The following is a 19,775-nucleotide window of genomic DNA, read 5'->3' on the forward strand; positions in this document are numbered from 1 at the left end:
GCACAGTAATGCAAGAGCTCCTTTTTGTTATCAACTCTACACAGATAACGCCTAGGTCCATATATGGGAAGAAAAGAACAAGCATTTATTAAGTACTTACCATGTACTTGGCACTGTGCTAAGCTTTTTACAAAGATTATCTCATATATTCAATTTTAGCTATTTTTCTGGTCTCCAATCACATACCACCAATTGTCTATGCGACATTTCCAAATGGATGTCCCATAGGCAACTCAAATTCAAATTATCCAAAACAGAACTCATTACCTCCCCCCAAAAACTTACCTCCCTCTTCTGATCATCTCTGTCTCTATTGAGGGAACCATTATTCTTCTAGTCACTCAGGCTAGGAACCCTGGTGTCATTCTCAACTCCTGAATCTTCTATACCTCATATATCTAATCAAACTGCCAAATGTTATTGTTTATACCTCCACAACACCTCTTGCACCCACCTTCTTCTCTCCACTCATACAGTCCTTCAACCCCTCCCACCTGGACTGTACTGCACAGGTCTCTAAATTGGGATCCCTACCTCAAAGCTTTCCTTTCTCCCATCCATCTCTACACAGCTGTTTAAGGTTTTCCTAAAGCACAGGCCTGACCATGTAACATCTCTGTTCAATAAACTCCAGTGACTCTCTCTTAATCCTAGAATCACATATGAACTATTCCATTTGGCATTTAAAACCTTTTACCCATCTTCTACCTCTTAGAATCCTCAATTTCCTTAACCTCAATCACCAACTATATGAAAACTTTCTTGATCCACCCCTGACCTCCAGCTGCTATCACCTCCTCACTAAATTATTTTCCATTGATTCTGTATACATTTCTAATATCTCACCTGAGAAAAAGTTAAGCTCCTTGTATCCCCAAAGCCTAGTACCTGCTTGATAGTAAGTACTTAATAAATTCTTGTTAATCAATTTTTTCTGAGATGAGTTGGATTAGATGGCCACTGAAGTTCTTTTCAACTCTCCACATCCATGCGCCATTCTATCCTCCAGGCATAAAGCATACAACCAATGCAAAGTTACCTAGGAGGGCGGGGGACAGGGAATGGCAAGTAGGCCAGTTTGGCTGGAACATAGAGAGCAAACAGAGAACAAGATGATGGGGAATAAATAAACAGAAGCTCAGACGGGGTGGGAACTAAGAGCAAGAATGAGGCAATAGTGGAGAGTAAAAGTCAGTAGGTTCCTGTCCTGTTTCTGTAAGTTGGCAGCAGGCCTAGGACTCACCTGAATGCAGCTTAGGGGGTGTAGACCCTCCTTCTAGGCACCAACAATTTCAGAAAGGTCCCCGTTTCTGATTCATGATGATGCGCTCCAGAGGCTTGACTGCGGCTTCCCAGAAAGCAAGGCCTCCTGGGCTGTACAGCAGAGTGCTGGCCTCTATGGACTGTAGTTCTGCTTCCTAAGGCTCAAGTTCTTCACAGCCCCAGCTCCACAGGGATGCTGGGGCTGGCCTCCTGCCTGCCTGTCTCCTTTCTTTTTCTCTTTCCTTCCTTCCCTCCTTCCTTCCCTTCCTCTCTTTAGCTTAAGCTCTTCTCTCCACCTTCCCCTCCCACACCCAACCCCTTCCCTTTTCTCAACATAGTCCTCCCTTCCCAATGTGATTGGCTGAGAAAAGGCCTCTGGACAGTGACAAAGAGCTGCCCTCTGACCTCACCCCACACAGCCTTTTCTCTGAGAAAAAAAGCAAAGCTCTGTATTCTTTCCCTCCGCCCCTAATGCCCCAGAACCCTTGCCCCTCCTCTTTGCTCTCCTGTCACTCACCTGCAGCTCTCCTCTGGCAAGTACTGCCCCAAGCTGGGCCTTGGCCTGAGTGGGCCTCCTGACCTTAGCTCAGCCAAATCCCCAGGCTGAACTGCAACCCTAGGCACTGGCCCCTCCCCTCCCTAGAGGCCAATGATGTCCTTTTCTAGCCTCTTAGTGTGGTTTCTGTGGCTGAGAACGTTTGAAATGATGATATTCCAGCCTGGACTCTAATGAGGCAGGACTGGGCACAGAGACTCAGGCTGGGTCCAGTTTTTTATTGGCCTCTGTTCTTCCAGGTCTCCTTTAGAGTTTGACTCTTCCTTTCCTCTCTTCCTCTTTCTTTCTCTCTTCTCAGAACCCTGTTTTCCAGTGGGGCTGCTTTCCTGAGCTTAGCTTTCCCCCCTTTCTATCATGTGCTCTCCTCCTAGGACTCCTCTCACTTATGCCCTTCTCCGTCTAGGTTGCTCTTTTTTCCAGCGTTTTTGTCTTTCTGGTCTTTTCTCTCCAAACATTTAGGGGGAATCGATAGCTAGATTGTGTGTGGTTTGTCCTTCAATTCTGGAAGAGGGCCATGCCATCAGGAAGACGATGCCATGACTTGCGAGTCAACTGGATTTGAGTGAGGGAGGGCTATGCAAAGTCACCAGCATCACTTTCTCCTCCAGAGCCATCTGGGTCCAGTGGCCACATATAGATCAGGTTGACTGGAGATGGCTGATGCAGTGGGAGACCTTGGCCTTTTTAAGCTAAGATCTTTCCAAGTTCTCACTTTTACTGAGGCAATGCCCATTCATTGATTGGAGCTGTTTAAGCTATAGCTAAATAACTCTTTCTCAATAGGGAATGCTGCAGAGTAGAAATACAAGGAATCAGATATGGTCCAGACACAGTCACTCAATTTGGCAGAGATGTAGCCCCGAAACCAATGAACGAGAGCTTGTGGTATGGCTACACAAACTACAACATGTGAGCGTGGTGGGGTATCAGGGTACTGTAAGAAACAAGGTGAAGAATTCAGAGAAATGCAGGAAGACTCATATAAACTGAAGTGAAGAAAGCAGAACCAGGAGAACAATGTGCATGATGACTACAATAATGAAAAGGAAGATAACACTGAAAGACAACTGGATTATGAGTCCATGTAAGGCTCGGCTCAGGGGCCACTTTCAATGGAAAGCCTTTCCCAATCCCCCTAGATGCTAGTGCCTTCCTTCTGCTGATTGTCCCCAGTCTGTCCTGTCTATGTCTTATTTGAATATAGCTGTTTGCATGTTTTCTCCTCCATTGGACTGTGAGTTCCTTGAGAGCAAGGGCTGCTTCTGTTTTTCTTCGTATCCCCAGCACTCAATGCAGTGCCGGGCACAATCAATGCTTATTGACTTGATTTGACTTGGATTAGCACTGTCAAATGCTGCAGAGAAGTCAACAAGTCTGAGAGGTGGAAGAACGCCAGTAGATTAAGCAATAGAGAGATAAATACAAAGCCATGTGTTTTTATTGAGCTTAGGGAGATTACTTTCAATTGAATGCTGGGGATGGACACCATATTTCAAAGTTTTCAAAATGAATGAGATGTGTGTCAGTTGAGTCAATAAGTGTAACTGGCTTTTTCTGGGAGTCTGGCTCTTAAAGGGAGGAGATACAGTATATAAAATGATAGCTTAAAGGGATGATAGGGTCTTTTTAAGAATTGAGGCGGGGACATGACAGTGTTTATAGGCAGCAGAGACAGAACCAATGGACCAGAAGAGGTTGAAAATAAGGGAAACAGGAAGGATAACTTTGGAAGCAATCTGCCAGAAGAGACAAGAGAGGATGGGGCAAAGGTCACAAGCAGAGAAGTTGGCCTTGGCCAAAACATCTTTGAGATGAAACAAAGGAGAACAGAATGAGGGATAATGATAAAGTGATCAGAGTTGTGGAGGAGAGGGAGCTCCTAATGGGTAGCCTCAATTTTTTCAATAAAGTATGAAGAGAGGCCCTTGGCTGAGAAGAATTGAGAAGAGGGTGGCATAGATGCTTTAGGAAGAGAAGTTTTGGACCAGCTACTGTGGAGAGAAGGATGGTTAACCAGAGAAGAGTGAGAAGTTTGCTGTGTAACAGGGAGGGCCCAGTTGAGAGTACATAACATAAATTTCTAATGGACTCATCACACTTAGGAAACTTTATTCAGCAATATTATGCAGCATGTAAGTGGGAGCAGAGCAGGTAGATGGTGGGAGAAATGCAGGGTTGGGGTTTGAAAAGAGATGAGCAGTGAAAGAAAAAGGGAGAAAGGATGCAAGGATAGGGCGAAGTTAAACTCATTCAGTAAAGGGTTAAGATTGTGAAGTCTATGAGTCTACAATTGTGGTAGCCTGATCGCTACAAGACTCTTGAGCACCACAATCCCATTGGGTGCCACTGAGTGAAGGCAGTGACTGGTCAATATAAGGCGTCCCTAAGACATAGCACCAAATTACCCTTCTCTTAATTTTTGAGTCTATTCTCCTCTTGAATGCCATCAAAGGATACCCACAGACTGGTAATTTTGACTATAGCTTTTAATTTCTCTCTAGGTTTTCTACCTTGGGGCTTTAAGGCCTAGCTCTGGGGTCCAAGATGTTTAGATACCCAAACAATTTAAGGCTTACCTGTACAGTCTGCCGGTCGGGGATACCACTGTACACAGAAATCTGAGGCCCAGCTCCACCAGGACGGCTACCACCATTGTTGCTGCTGCTGCTGCTGCTGCTACTACTGATCCCACTGTTACTGCTGGCAACTGTGGCACTGAGAGATGTGGGTGGGGCTGGCAGGTCATTCTCCATGGCCTACAGGGTGACACAATCAGGGTGCTCAGGAGACAGGTGGGCAAGTAGGAGCTGTAAAGAAGGAGAGAAGCAAACCTATAAGCATGAACACAATTAGTTTCCATTAAAATCAGTTATCAAGTATCTATTTTATGCAGAGCGCTACGGTATGTGCTAGAGACACAAAGATAAAAAGATAAAAGTCCCTGGGCCTACAGATGTAGGACAAGATTGCTCAGGCCTAAAACAATTTTATACTGGGAAAAGGGTTAAGTCACGGTGAAATGGAGTGGGGTAGAGATCACAGAGCACTCTGACAAGCAATGCACTGCGGAATAACAAATAATGGGGACGTAAAATGCTCCTTTTATCCCACAGGGTTGTTGTGAGAATTAAATGAGATAATATTTATAAAAGTGCTTAGCACAGTGTCTGGCATATAGTAGTTACATACATGTTATATAAATGCTTATTCCCGCTCCCATCAACACTGAACAGGAGGGAGAGGAACTGGACAGCTCTCACACAAGAGGGTTCTGAGATCTCTCTGTTTTTCCTCACTGCCCCAGTTTCCTTACTATCTCTCCTCCTGGCTCCAGGTTCCCAGTTGGCCCTTTAAGGGTACAAGATCAATTAAGAGAGAGACTGGAACCTAGGAGTACATTTAGCAGGCTAGCTAGTCTAGTAGTTCTAAGCACAAAGGCATGAGAACATGGACAATAGCAGTGATAGCAGGAAGAGAAAGAAAAGTAACAACAGCTGTTTATATTGGTATAGTACTTTATTGTACAAACATGAACTATGATCCAAACAACAGCTCTATGAGGGAAGTACTATAGTTACTTCTCTCCCTACTTTACAGAAGTAGAAACTCAGGCTCCGTAACACGTACACAGTTGTTGTTGTTGTATTCGTCCTTTGTTCTCGAAGAGGACCATGACATCAGGGAAATGATGACATGACTTGCAGTGGACTTTGATTTGAGTGAGGGAGGGCTGTTCAGGGTCACCAGCCTCACTTTCTCCTCCAGAGCCATCTGGGTCCAGTGGCCTGATATTCACCAGGATGACTGGAGATGGCCCAGGATGCAATGGGAGACCCTGGTCCTTTCAGGCTAAGGCCTTTTCAGGTTCTCACTTTGAGTGAATAGGCCTCTTTAAGATGTGAACGTCCACAGTAACAGAGATAATGTCAGAGGCATATAGTTTGCATTGCACTTCTCAATTAGGCAGAACTCTAAAGAAAGTACATGAAGTACCTCTGTAAAGAGAAAAAGGACAGCATAGTAAAGCGGAAAAAACTCTGAAAATGGAGTCATAGAACCTGGGCTTGAACCCTTCTTCTACCACTTATTAGTTAAGTGACCTTGGGTAAGTTATGTTCCTTCTCTAGGCCTTCCTGATCTATAAAATGCAAAGGTTGGACCAAACTCTAAGGTCCTTTTCAGCTCTAATTCCTTTGTGAAGACTGTTCTGAATGAGAAAACAGAACAGAAAAGCATTTATTGGTTGGCCTGTAAAGTGTCTCTTTCCCCTTATTCACACATGGGTATTAATGTGCCCATACCTGATAAAAGAGGGGAGTGAGTGAAGTATTTTTTATGTTCTTCCAGACTTCCCACTTCCTAGACATCTCCGTCTTGCTTCCCTCTTTCTGAACTATGGCCTCTCGCAGACGTATGAGGAAGCTATCCCCCAAACCTCAAGACATTACCTAGACACTTCTAGCATCTATTAATTTTCTTAAAATGAGTACTCATGATTTTGGGATAGTTGAACAAATGGTGGTATTCTAATATAATGGAATAGTGTTGCATTGTAAGGAATGAGAAATGCAAGGAACTCAAAGAAACACAGAAAGATGATGTCTATGAAATAATGCAAAGCAAAGAAAGCAGACCCAAGAAAACAAAATACACATGACTCAAAAATGTAAATGACAGCACAAAAGACAGGTGAACTCTGAATTGAACAATCTCAGCTCGAGAGAACTGGTAGTGAAACAAGTCTTCCTCTCAGTAGAGCAGTGAGGGTGGGGAAGAGCAGAAAGGGGGGGATTTCATACGTGGTGTCACACGTGGGTGCTGTGTCCTTTGGTTTGTTTAAATGATTTTTGTGGTTGTTGTTACTAGGAAGGGTTTGGATCAAGACAGCATTAAAGGAAAATGACTACGTTGCAGAAACATTAGGTGACTGTATCAGGGGTCGGAGAGTTAAGTACATATAGGTATGTACAGCATGTTCTTCCTGATGCAAAGTCTCCCACACGGATTTCAGAGCATACCCTGGACTGTCTCCTATCAGCTTCCTGTGTAGCAAAAAAAACAGAGCCTTTTGATTGGCTGCTGAAATGGTACACACTGTGCCTACAAAAATCATTAACCCCTCAAATCAATCTCCATTTCTTGGCTATGTCTCAGGTAGGAGAATGGAATGCTAGAAGCTTCACCATGTGACTTTGGAGTCACATGGCATCTATGGCAATTCTTTTCGTGTTCTGTCTGTGCCTTCCTGCTCACAGATGAAGGCATTTTGGAGACAGAATGACCATGTGAGATTCGTAAGGTTGGAGGACCAGAGGTCCATTGACAACTGAACCCAATGCACCCACAAGTGTAGTCCCGAGCAGCAATCTCCAGGATCCCACGTAGAAGTGGATAAAGATGGCAGCAAGACACCTTGTCCTTCAAGCAGGGGACTGATTAATCCATCATCTATGCTGCATTCATGATCTTAATGAGGCAAATACTTTGTAGCAACTGAGCCCATTCTCCAAAGGAACTGAGGTGGTATTGGGATGGGTCTGCCCCCACTTCAAGGTGATGTGTACTTCTGTTCTTGCTATGTGAGTTGTGGACCTCAGCTGAGAGACAAGAATTTCTGGTAGGGGAGCCTTGAGAAGAGAAGAAAAGGTCTGCAACAGGTACTATGGACAATAGGATAGAGAATCAATTTGGAATGAGCAAAAGAATTGTCTTGATGCATGAGGGCAGAGTTGATATTATAAATTTGTAGCACATGTGAATGACTTCTTCCAGCACTCTTCAGTAACATGAGGAGCAGAGGAAATGGATTGTGGGGGTAATCCAAGTTTGGCATTCAGTAAAGTATGATCAGGGATAGGAGAAGGAAACAAGGGATTCAAGAACAAAGGACAGTGCAAAGTTGAACTGGTTCACTAAAGAAGAAAGACTGGGAAGGGAAGAAAGTTAGCCAGATCAGGGGCAGTGGCCTGGCAAAGTACTAACATGTACAAGGATTGAGAATTGCAGTGAGGATAAAGAATAAGTAGGGAGGAATAATAAACAGAGAGGGATGGAATCACAGATTATTCTTGGATAAAGGAATTTCAGAAATCTCAGTTATGGAAGTGGAACATCTGTGGGTGATGACAAGAGTAAAAGTGTGACTATCTTTATGTGTGGTTGAGGTGGAATGGAGGGTAAATCATGGGAGTGAAATAGGAATTGAGGAACCAGAGGAAAGATAGATATGCACACATACATATACACACATACATATACACATATATATAGCTATATACATGTACACATCTATACATACATACATACATACATATATATATAGAGAGAGGTCCCTTTTCTATTAGTGTTAAGAATTAAGATAGTGAGGAAAACTACAAGCCAGGCACTAAACTCTGAGAAAGGAGGGAGAATGATCTAAATAATGGTCACTAAGATCTGGACTAGGTGATATGATTTGGATAGAGTGAACCTCAAAGAAGGAAAGGTTGCGGAGTGAAGGCAGGAAAGGGCAAATCTGACAGTAGTGATGGAAAGAAAGAAGAATTAACTTCACCCTTAGGACCAGTAAGTGGGGGCCTGGAGAGGGTGGTATGAAAGAAGGTATAATCAGGACTACAAAGGAGCACCAATAATGCAGTGTCATTCTGGGGTGGCTGGGTCTCCCTGGGAGCCAGAAGATGGGAGCATGAAAGGAATGGGTCTAAAATAAAGAGAAGGTTGTCAATTAGACAGCGGGAATTCCAGAGGACACAGCGGAAAAGGTGGGCCTACATGGCATGAGGACAGGCGATGTGAGGGCTCAAGTGCAGGATGAAGGAGCAAGTAGTAGGGCCTGCAGAGCAGAATCTGCTCTTCAGGAGCCTGAGATTGGTATCACTGAATTGATTCTTGGTTACCATAGCACAAAATTGATTCACATTGAGCCTGCAGTCCACTAAAACTCCTGATCTTTTTCAGATGAACTTTTTTAAAAATAGCTAATATTTACAGAACGCCTTAAAGTTGTTAAAATACTTTACAGGTATTATCTCACATGAACCTCACAAAAGCCTTGTGAGGTAGGTGCTATTACTATCCTCCTATTACAGATAAAGAAACTGAGACTTGGAAAACTTAACTAGATCACATAGATTGAAAGTATCTGGGGCAAGATTTGAGCCCAGGTTTTCCCAATTCCTAGTGTAGTATTCTTATGTACTACAAGATACTACCTCTCACTTTTGAGCCCCAAAGTATGACTACATTGTTCCCTATTCGATGTCACCATTTGAGATTCAGCCCAATGTTCTAGGTGTGCGGAGCTTTTTGGTCTGATCATCCAGTGTGTTCCTCTCCTTCCCCATCTTGTGTCATCTATACATCTAATAAGTATTTCATCTAAGTCTTTGTCAGAATCATTAATTAAAATGTCCAACAGCCTCAGGCTGAGCACATACCTGTGCTTCCTTGTACTTCCTCCAAGACTGGCCCACCTTCTTTGTTGTTCACATATTTCCTGGGTAACAAGAATCACAGAATTCTAGGATTTGGCAGTTGGAATAAATCTCAGCAACCATCTAGCCTAACTCATGCATGAAGGAATGCCTTCTATATAACCCACCCAACAAGCCTTCATCTAGCCTCTGCCTGAAGACCCCCATGGAAAGGGAACTCACCACATCTCAGGGAAGACCACTCCTCATTTGATCAGCTCTCACTGTTGGAAAGTTTTTCCAACATCAAGCCTACACTGGCCTCTTTGAAATTTCTACTCATTGCTCCTGGTTCTGATCACTGGGGCCAAAGACAGTAAATGTAGCTCCTCCACATGGCAATCCCTTCAAATATACAAAATATAGCTATCATTCATGTCCTCCTTGAGACATCTTTTCCCTAGGTTAATCATGATCCTTTCCTTGACTGATTCTCATGTCACGAACTCAAGATGCTTCACCATCCCAGTTGCCTTCCCCTGGACACTTTCCAGTTTACCAATGTCTTCTTAAACTGTAGTGCCCAGAGCTGAACACAGTACTAGAGATGAGATCTGACAAAGGTAAAGTACAGTGGGATTATCATTTCCCTGCTCCTGGAAGCTATGCTCTGACTAATGTGGCCCAAGACAACATTAACATTTTTGTCTTCTATATCCCACTGCTGACTCCTACTGAGTTTGTGATCCACTAAAAACCCCAAGACCCTTTTCAGAACTGCTATCCATCCATGCCTCTCCCATCTTATATATGTGAAGTTTGTTCATTTCAGAATTTGTTTGTCCCTTTTGAATTTCATCTTATCAAATTCAGCCCAATGCTCATTCAACCAATTCTGAATCCATCTGATTGTATTATCATTGAAATGATATTTCTCTATTTTGTCCACAAGAAAAGCAGGATATACTTTATCAAAAGTTTTGCTAAAATCTAGGTAAACTATATACACAGCATTGGCCTCATCAACTAGTTTATTAATCCTGTGCAAAAAGAAAATAGGGTTAGTCTGGCATGAAAGCCACTGCTTTGCTTTCTAGATATTCTCGAACCATCGGTTTAATGATATTTTCTAGAATTTTCCCAGGAGCTGAAGTCACAGTCACTGACTTATAGTTGGTGGTCTTTGACTCTTCTATATTTTGAAAAGTGGGGCATTTGCCTTTCTCCAATTTTGTTACACTCTTCTCATTTTCCATGATCTTTCAAACATCACTGTGAGTAGCTCAGCAATCACATGTGTCAGTTTATTCAGGACCCAAGAAAGGGTTCATCTGGGCCAGCTGACTTGTATTCGTCAAGAGTAGCTCAGTGTAGGGACAGTTAGGTGGCACAGTGAGTACAGCACTGTTTCAACAATCCGGCTAGCAGCTGTTGTGGGGGTGAAATACCAACACAAGCCCAACAACAAGAATGCTGCCAAAGCCCAGCTTCTTTTGATCTGCTTTACTAAGGAAAGCAACGTTAAGGGGTTAACAACCTTACTTTAATTCAGCATACGAATACCATTCACTTAGTTCAGGGGAAAAAGCCAGCACCCTGAACTTCAGAACAAATACAAACAAATTACAAACATCAACAGACAGACCAAATACAATTCATAGTGTGTGGGACAAAAGACTACTGGCTCAAGTTAAAAAAACAGAGATGTCTCGGTTTCTCAAGGTAGGAAAAAAAACAGAAGCTTTATTTGATCAAGTCTCGAGAATTGGGCATCTCCCACTACCAGGGCAGAGATAGTAGGCAAGGGGGAGAAGGCAAGCAAGGGGATATATATCCTTGTACAAACAATTCTAAGAAATCCCACCCCAGAGGCTGGACCCCTGTCCCCATTTGCGGGGATAGGTGGCCTCACAATCTAACCAGGAATAAGTTTTACCCAATACCAGCACAGAAACTACAGAATTACCTTATAGAGAAACTTTAATGTTAAGATGGTGGTTTGTAAGTAGGCTAGGGGAAGGGGAGAGGGGAATATCACCTGATTTCCTGGAAAACGAAACTTAGGCCTAGTGAGGTCCACATCCTAACTAAATTTGTACTATTTGAGTATCACCTTGCCTGAGTTATTCATAGGGAAGCTTTCACAATCTTGTATTACACTCAATAGTTACCAACATTTAGGTTCAGCCCGGGAGCTCAGAACAAGGGCTGGCCCAGAGTCACTTGCACCACCATGGCTATGGGCAAGAGCTCCAAAAAATAGAAAGCCAACCTCTGGTTTTATATATTTTTCAGGGTCAAGGGTGAGTCACACATGAGACTCACCCACATGACCTAAAATCGTCACAAAGAGGCGACTTAAACCCATGTGGTCTAAAAGCCTCTGATGTCCCAAACATGTCACTCAAATTCATGTGTAAACTAGGCCCTCCCCTGAGGCAAGGAGATCACCAAGGACTCCCAATCTAATCAAGGAAACAAAGGCCAAACTCTTCAAGGGCACTTGGTTGAACTGAGTGCTAAGAGCCCATTTTGTTTGCCAACACTGGCCCTGGAGTCAGGAGGATCTGACTTCAAATCCGGCCTCAGACACTTGATACACTTACTAGCGGTGTGACCTTGGGCAAGTCACTTAACTCTAATTGCCCTGCCTTCCTCTCCCTCTCTCCCCCCATCCCAGGAAAAAAAGAGTATCTCCTTCCTTATCTTGGCTATCAGTTCCCTGTGAAGCATTTTTATCTGTCATTTCCAGTGTAAAATTCATTTTTCTTTGCAGAGAACATAGAAACAAAATATGAACTGAGCAGCTTTGCCTTCTGTCTGCTGTCAATTATTATTTTCCCATTCACCTCAAGCAAAGGTGCCATCCCTTCTATGATTCTCCTTTTTATCTTAATATAGCTAAAAGGCCTATTTTGTAGTCTTCAGCTTTGCTCAACAGCTTCAGCTGATTATGATTTTTAGAAATGTAATAATAAATACAATAATAAGAAAAATTTTAAAAATGAGCAGGCAAAGGAGAAAGTTACTATGGGAATAGAGAAGACCAGGGTATGTCTTCAGAAAAGGATACTGAAGCAAAAAAAAAAAGCCTCTCCTACCTCAAGTAATGTCAAATAGTCACCTGCCCAAAAATAATTCAAATTTTTTTCTTTGTAAAAAAATATAATATTTTATTTTCCCCCAATTACATGTAAAATGATTTTTAACATTTTCTTTAAAAAATTTTTTGCATTCCAAATTCTTTCCCTCTCTCCCCTCCCCACCTCAATGAGAAGGCAAATAATTTTTTTTCATTCATTCATCCATGTATTTATTTGTTTGCTTTTTAGTGGGGACATTATGCCAGGGACATTATGTGGAAGTAAAAATTACTTGGAATAAATGTTTACACTCTACTGTACCGAAGAAACTTAGGAGATTACCGCTACAGTTTAATCTCAGGAGCTGGAAAGGAGACATTACTGATGAGCTGACCAGTCTCACTTCCAACTGAAGCTGCTTGCTTTTCATGCTTCTCTTGATCCTTTGTATTGAAAGTCAAATTTTGTATTCGGCTCTGGTCTTTTCATCAAGAATGCTTAAAGAGGGGGAGCCAAGATGGCAGCTGGAAAACAGGGACTCGCTTAAGCTCTCCACCCAATCCCTCCAAACACCTGTAAAAAATGGCTCTGAACAAATTCTAGAGCTACAGAACCCACGAAATAACAGAGGGAAATAAGTCTCCGGTCCAAGATGGCCTGGATGGTCGCTGGGAAGGGTCTATTGCACCATGCTGGGAGCCAAGTGCACCACAGCGTGGGCCATGCCAGGACAGACCAGATTAGGAGTTGGGTAAAGCAGGCCTGAGGGCCATGAATCACTGAGCTGTAGCAGTTCTCAGACTTCTCAACCCACAAACACCAAAGACAACAGAGCAGGTTAGTGGGGAAACTGCTGGATCTGGGTGAGAGAAGTGCTTGGTCTGAACCTAGCCCCAGGAGCGGTGGAGGTGCCATGGAAGCAGCAGCAGGAAGCTCCTGAGGCTGCTTCCAGAGCTCCAGCTGTGGCTGCTTCCATCCCCAGGCCCACCCAGTGGGAGGAATCAAGCGGGGATCAGAACAAGAGTGCAGGGATTGCTTTGCTGGCACAGAGGCAGGGTTCTCTTGCTTTGCCCTGCTTGAATAGGGGTCATGGTCCTGGTTGTCGGTTCTTGGGAAGGAGGAGCACTGCTGTGGCAGAGCCTGCAGTGACTGGAGCAGAAGTAGCTCTGAAAACAGCAGTGCAAGGCCCCTAAAGCTTGGGACAAAGTACTCTCCACTCTAAAAGCATTCGTACCCTGACAAAAAGCTCAAGGGTCAAGTAGTTGGCTGGGAACATGAGCAGGCAGCATAAAAGGTCTCAGACTACAGAATCTTTTTTTGGTGACAAAGAAGATCAAAACATACAGCCAGAAGAAGTGAACAAAGTCAAACAGCCTACATCAAAAGCCTCCAGGAAAAATATGAATTGGTCTTAGGCCATGGAAGAGCTCAAAAAGGATTTGAAAAACCAAGTAAAAGAAGTAGAGGAAAAACTGGGAAGAGAAATGAGATTATATGATTTTTTTATTCCTTCCATAATAGAATAAAATCTTTAAAAATTTAACAAATCCCTAGAGTGTTTAGGGTCCTGTGCAAGTCCCTGCCTATATAAAGAAGTATAAGAAAATGGTCCTCACTTTCAATCAGCTTATAATCTAGTCAGGTAGACAAGATATGAAAAGCTCTTCCTTGTCCTTTCTGCAGCTTTTATATTCTGTTGACCACCACCTCCTACTGGATACTTTAATTTCCCTTGGATTCGAAGATAATAGACTCTCTTAATTCTTCCCCTGCCTTCATTTTCTCCCCACTTAATAACCTTTATTCATACCTTTTGTTCATGGGCTGCAAAAAGGCATAAATAAAAGTTATTAATTAGAAAAAAAGAAAGGGGACAAAAAGTGAACAATCAAAATACTGCCTCTGATTTTACCTTTAAAATGGCATAAACTAAGTAAGGCCTCTAGCAACGTTATGGTGTACCTACCACGGAACTTTGGAAAAGAACATGGACAACAGTTTCATAGGATGGATATGCATTAATGGGGTACAATCTGCATTACTGTAAGGTACTCTACAAAGTGGTGACAGATCTACTGGAGTATTTGAATATTGTATACTTATGCCTTTTAAAAATGTTTGAATCATTTTCCAACATCCTCCTTCCCCTACTTAGACCCCTTATGACAAAGAAAGATTCAAGCAAGACCCAGTGACCAATCTACTGTGTCCAATAGGATCTCCTAGCTTGATATCATCCCACACCCACCATCTCCTTGATCCTCTTTCTTCTCAATTTTTTAAGTCCTCCCCATGGTGACCAAGCAGCAATTTATCAAGTACCTAGTATACATCATGAATTCACTAGGAAAGATAAAAATATAAATTAGACATAGTTCCTACCCTTCAAGATATCAACAATCTAGTAAGAACAATTAGACATGTTTATAAATAAATATGTGCATACATAGGATAAATAAATGGTAGAGTGGAAAGAAGACTGGACTTGGAATCAAAAAACCCAGAGTTAGGTCTGGCCTCTGGTATTTACTAGCTGTGTGACCTTAGACAAGTCATTTCCTTTAAATGTACGATTCAGTTTCTTCATCTTTAAAATGAGGGGGGCTAGACTAGATTACTTCTATGGTTCTTTCCAGTTCTAACGTTCTTTGATTCTGTGCTCCCAGTACCAAGAGCTCTCAGAAAATCAGGAATTGATTATGGAGGGCATTGAGAGCCAGAATAAAGAGCATGGACTTTTTAAGGAGGACAATGGGGAGATACTGAAGATATCCAAATAGAGAACTGAAGAAACAGGATACAATCTGTGCGGTGTGAGATAAGAATGGGAAGCCAGGCATGTGGGGGTCTATTCTGCTCAGTTTTCCAAGCCACTAAGTGTTTAAGTTCTTATCCTTCTATATTCCTTCCAACAGATAATCTCTTCCTCAGAGAGACACTTTAAATGGTACATTGACTGCAACAGGCTTATATGGAGCTCTTATTACAGGTCTCTGCTGCCCCAAAGGGCCTAGGACCAGTGGCTGGAGAAATGCTGATAAAGCTCCTCCCTCTTCACTCCACCCACCCCCCCCCCCAGGTGCCACCAAGTCTAGGAAACACTAGGCTTCTGTCTCTAGGGTCAGGGAAATCCATTTGCTGTGGATTGCAGCTGTGACTGATATTCTGGTGCAGCAGAGACAGAGCACTGAGAACTCTGCCTGAAGCCACTTGGGGGCATTTATGAGGGACTCAGGCAGGGGTCAGCAGGAAATGAGAGGTCTGGTCAGCTCCATAAAAGCTGGTGTGACAACTGCGGCAACAGATGCTGGAGTCTCTGGGGAACTGGGTAGGGCAAAGCAGGTCAGGGTGGGACAAGGTGAGTGGGCTCCTTTTCTGCTGCTCTAGTTGCCAGCCAGAACCTGGGCAAGGGAAACAGGAGCAGCAAAAGGCTTGGGAAGAGGGGCCAGAGCTAAAGTACTGGTCTGCACCAGTCTAGTTACATAATGATGCTGGAAAAACCCAGGACCCCGGTCAGTAGGACTAGTTCTGAAAACCGACTGTATAACGATGGCCTGGCGGGTGGGAGTGGGGAGAGGAAGATGGAAAATGGTTAGGCAGCAACTCCTGTAGAAAACACCTGGGGGGTCAACTGGTCAACAAGTTCAGTAGGACAAGGCAGCTCCAAAAAGCAAATACAAATTTTATACTGTAGATGAAGCTGAAACATGGCAAGAGCTAGCCAAGGAGGAATGACAACAGTTCCGCTGGATGTACAGCCTGGGCCAGACAACATCTGGAGTCTCCTTTCTCTTCTGAGTGCCCCACTGTAGGAACGGTGTTTATCTGAAGCCTGGTGACCAGGATGGTGCTGGGCCTCCTACAGGGAAGGAGCTTGCAAAGGAGCAGGGGTGGGGAGGAGGCTCCAAGGGGGCAGCACAGTTAGCTTGAAGAGAAGCCTCAGTAGGATGCAGAGCAATCTTCAAGGATTTGAAAGGCTGTCAACTGAAAGAGGGATTAGGTTGTTTTTCTTGGCCCCAGAATGCATATCTTAATAAATGTTCCTTGAATGTTGTTGGAGGAATGAGGAACAATGGGTGTAAGCTACAGACAGACTTCTGCTCCATATTAGGATAAACTTCCTAACAATTAAAGCTATCAAAATTCAATTCAATCCAACAGTCATTAATTGTCTCTCAAGTGCCAGGTACAGTCCCTGCCTGCCAGGAGTCTCCATTCTAGGAGAGGTTACAGAATAGATACAAAAGAAATGCAGTGTAATGGGTGGTGGGAAGGGACACTGACACCAGAAGGAATCAAGAAAGGCCTCTCTCCTGGAGGAGGTAGCACAAGTACAACCCGGGGATTATTCTAAAGGGGATATCTTTCAGGGGACAGGTTGGACTAGACAGCTTTCAAGATCTTTTCCAATGCAGGAGATTTTATGAAGAATGCCACAGAGTCTTTCCAGAGGGCAACAAATTCCATCTCTTGGAACTGAATTGGGCTTGAATTTTGCTCAGAAATGAGATCCCAGGTTGGTGTCTCTGCCACTGCTCATTTCCAAATGCCACAGCTGAATCACATTAGTGGTGATAAAGCACAGCTGGTCCCCACCCCACTGACTTCCCTTGCCTTTCTTCTCTTTTTCCATTCTCCTCTGCCCGTGACTTATGCCAATGGTCCCTACGAGCAGTCTTTAATAATAGTCCATATTTCCATGGCAGCTTCAAGCTTGCCAAATGGGTTGAAATAGGTAGTGTGTGTCTTGTAAATATTAGGTTTACCAGGAAAAGAACTGAGGCTCAGAGGGAAAGGGACTTATGCTCAGGGCCTCCCAATGACATGGCCAAGTCTTCACTTCCTCTGAGTTCCCAGACTCTCAGCCCAGCAGGCTTTGTACTCCTTAGCTCTTCTCTACCCTTAGTTCCTCAGGTCTAAGTTCTTTTAAGTTCCCTAAGACCTAAGAAAGTTGCTGGCCACTCTGCTAAGTGAGCGTTTACAAGTCAAGAATCTCAGAAGTGGAAGAACCACAGATGTTTAGTCGAACCCTGTATCTGAACAGGAATTCTCTTCACTACTTTATTAAAAACTCATCTTTCTAAACACTTTAGGCTTTACAAAGCACTTTCCTCACAAACCAGCCTGAAAGGCACATAGCAGAAAATGATATAGAGGAAAGGGAACTGGCTTGAGAGTTTAGAAGACTTTGGTTCAAATCCCATTTCTGCTACCAAACTAGCTTTGTGACTGGGAGCTCTTTTTACCTTTTATGGGCTTCTACATTATATCAGCTGGAGAGACTGGAGAACATTTCTAAGTTCCCAACTAAACCTTATGATCTCAATTGTTATTTGTTCTGTTTTTTTACAGATGAGGCAATTCGGGCTCTGAGTCTAGTGACTTATGCAGGGTCACAGGGCTGGTGCTTGTCCAAATCAGGGTCTGACTCCAGGCTTCCATATGCCTCCTTTGTTTTTTATTGCCCCCTGGGCAAGTCACTTGACACAGCCTCCCCCTCCCCCCTCACAAAAGTGACCCAATCACTTTGTAATTTATAGATGACTACTGCAAGAACTACAGCAACCACCAGGGTATAGGAGTAGGGAAAAGCCTACTTCTACAAGAAAGCACCAAAAGGATGAAATCATGTGTTTCAAATAAACAAACAACAAAAACTATCCCCACATCTTTTCTTCTTTAGGCTAAACCCCTTCAGCTTCTTCCACAGATTCTTGTGTCTTGAGGAGCAGCTGGGTCAAGGGCTCCTGGTTGCCTGTTCCCATCTGAGTTTGCTCCCCTAAGCTCTTCTTTCTAAGGTTTTCCTCTTTTTGTGTTTCTTCTTAGGTTCCCTCTCAACCCTTCAATAAACTCCACTGGCTCCCTACTGCCCTTAGGATAAAATGTACGATCCTTTGTTTAGCTTTTAAAAGCCTTCACTCTCTGGCTCCAGCCTATCCTTTAAAATTTATTATATATTAGTCCCTTTTCCAAACCCCATGGTTCAGCCAAACCAGTTTTCTTGTTTCTCATGTGACAGTCCATTTGCATTTCCACCTCCATGTCTTCGAACTGGCTATCTGTGATGCCTAGCCAGGGTAGCTAAGTGGCTCAGGTAATAAAGCACTGGGCTTCATGAGTTCAAATCTGGCCTCAGACACCTACTAGCTATGTGACCCTGGGCAAGTCACTTAACCCTGTTTGCCTCAGTTTCCTTATCTATAAAATGAGCTGGAGGAGGAAATGACAAATCACTTCAGTATCTTTGCCAAGAAAACCCCAAAAATGGGGTCAGGAAGACTTAAGACACGACTGAAGGACAGATGCCTAGACACTCTCCCTCACCTTTGACTCTTACAATCCCTTGTTTCCTTCAACTCTGCTTAAGCAACCTCTACATAAAGTCTTTCTTCAACTCCCAGCTGCCAGTCCCCATTTCCACAAACTTGCAATTGCCACACAACACCTTGTATTTATTTTGTAGGCAGAGGCCTAAGAGCCACTTGTCAGGGATGTCTTAGAAGACATTAATGTTTTAGGTAGGGGCTGGAATAGATGACCTTTGAGGCTCCACCCAGCTCTGAGGTTGTGGGAGCCCATGAAATTTAAATCTATGATTTCTGTTTTCCTTATGCCTACCACTAGATTTCAGAGATCCTGCGAGAGCCCCAAGTTAGACCCTCAAACTCTTTCCTATCTATTTCCCTTAGTCACATTTATTGAGATTGTTTTGACAAGGTAAGTTCCTTGAGGACAGTAACTCTTCAGTTTTTGTTTTTGTGTCCCAGCATCTAGCTGGATACACAATAGACACTTCTAATAAATGCTCATGAGTTGACTGGCATGGACTTCCATGTTCTGTGTATGTTTTGTGCCTTCTATTCCCAAAGTTAAATTCCCTTGGAATGACCTTTATGAGTCTTACCACCCAGTGGAGAAGGGCAAAAGAGAAAGCTGCTGTGGTTCTCAATTAAGAGCCAGAGCAGCTGCTCCTCTTGGGTCACACAATAAGGCAATACTGAAGAAATTCAGGCACTAGACACTTCTGTATGAACAGATGAGAAAATGAAGGCTGAAGATAAAAGCTTTCTAAGGTCCTGTGGAAAAGTCAGCACAGAGTCAGGGGTGACAAAGGATTTCCACTTGAGGTGAGGTGGCAGGGATGCCTATGAGAGGAGTCCAGAAACATCAGAAAGTGTGGAGCCAGGGGACAGAGGGGTCAAAGATCGGAGGTTCACAGCTACTCAGAACCTTGGAGATCATCTAGTCTAATTCCCCCATGCTACAGATGAAGGAGGCTGTGACTTGGCCAAAATTAGACAAACAATATATGTCAGATGCAGGATTCAAGACCAGGTTCTCTGACTCCAAATACACTCTTTCCACCACACCACCCTGCAGAATAGGAGGCTGGGGGAGAGTCTGCCATGGCCAGTATTTACATTTGCCAAGTGCTTGCTCAGTACCTGGGTCTGCCTACAC

General features: G+C 43.5%; 1 protein-coding gene across 3 annotated transcripts in view; it reads right to left on the bottom strand.

The window, feature by feature from the left end:
* PHC2 (polyhomeotic homolog 2) overlaps positions 1–19,775 on the bottom strand; it is a 154,083-nt gene that overhangs the window by 71,390 nt on the left and 62,918 nt on the right. For 2 of the 3 annotated variants that reach the window (XM_036745055.1, XM_036745054.1), the window contains exon 2: positions 4,396–4,626. In XM_036745055.1, coding sequence (XP_036600950.1) covers positions 4,396–4,572 — 177 coding nt within the window. In that variant the 5' untranslated portion in view covers positions 4,573–4,626. Of the gene's footprint in view, positions 1–4,395; positions 4,627–9,255; positions 9,321–19,775 lie in introns of those variants that run through there. The other variant, XM_036745056.1, reaches the window with a different exon arrangement.

Source organism: Trichosurus vulpecula, chromosome 2, assembly GCF_011100635.1.
Source record: "Trichosurus vulpecula isolate mTriVul1 chromosome 2, mTriVul1.pri, whole genome shotgun sequence".
NCBI lineage: Eukaryota > Metazoa > Chordata > Mammalia > Diprotodontia > Phalangeridae > Trichosurus > Trichosurus vulpecula.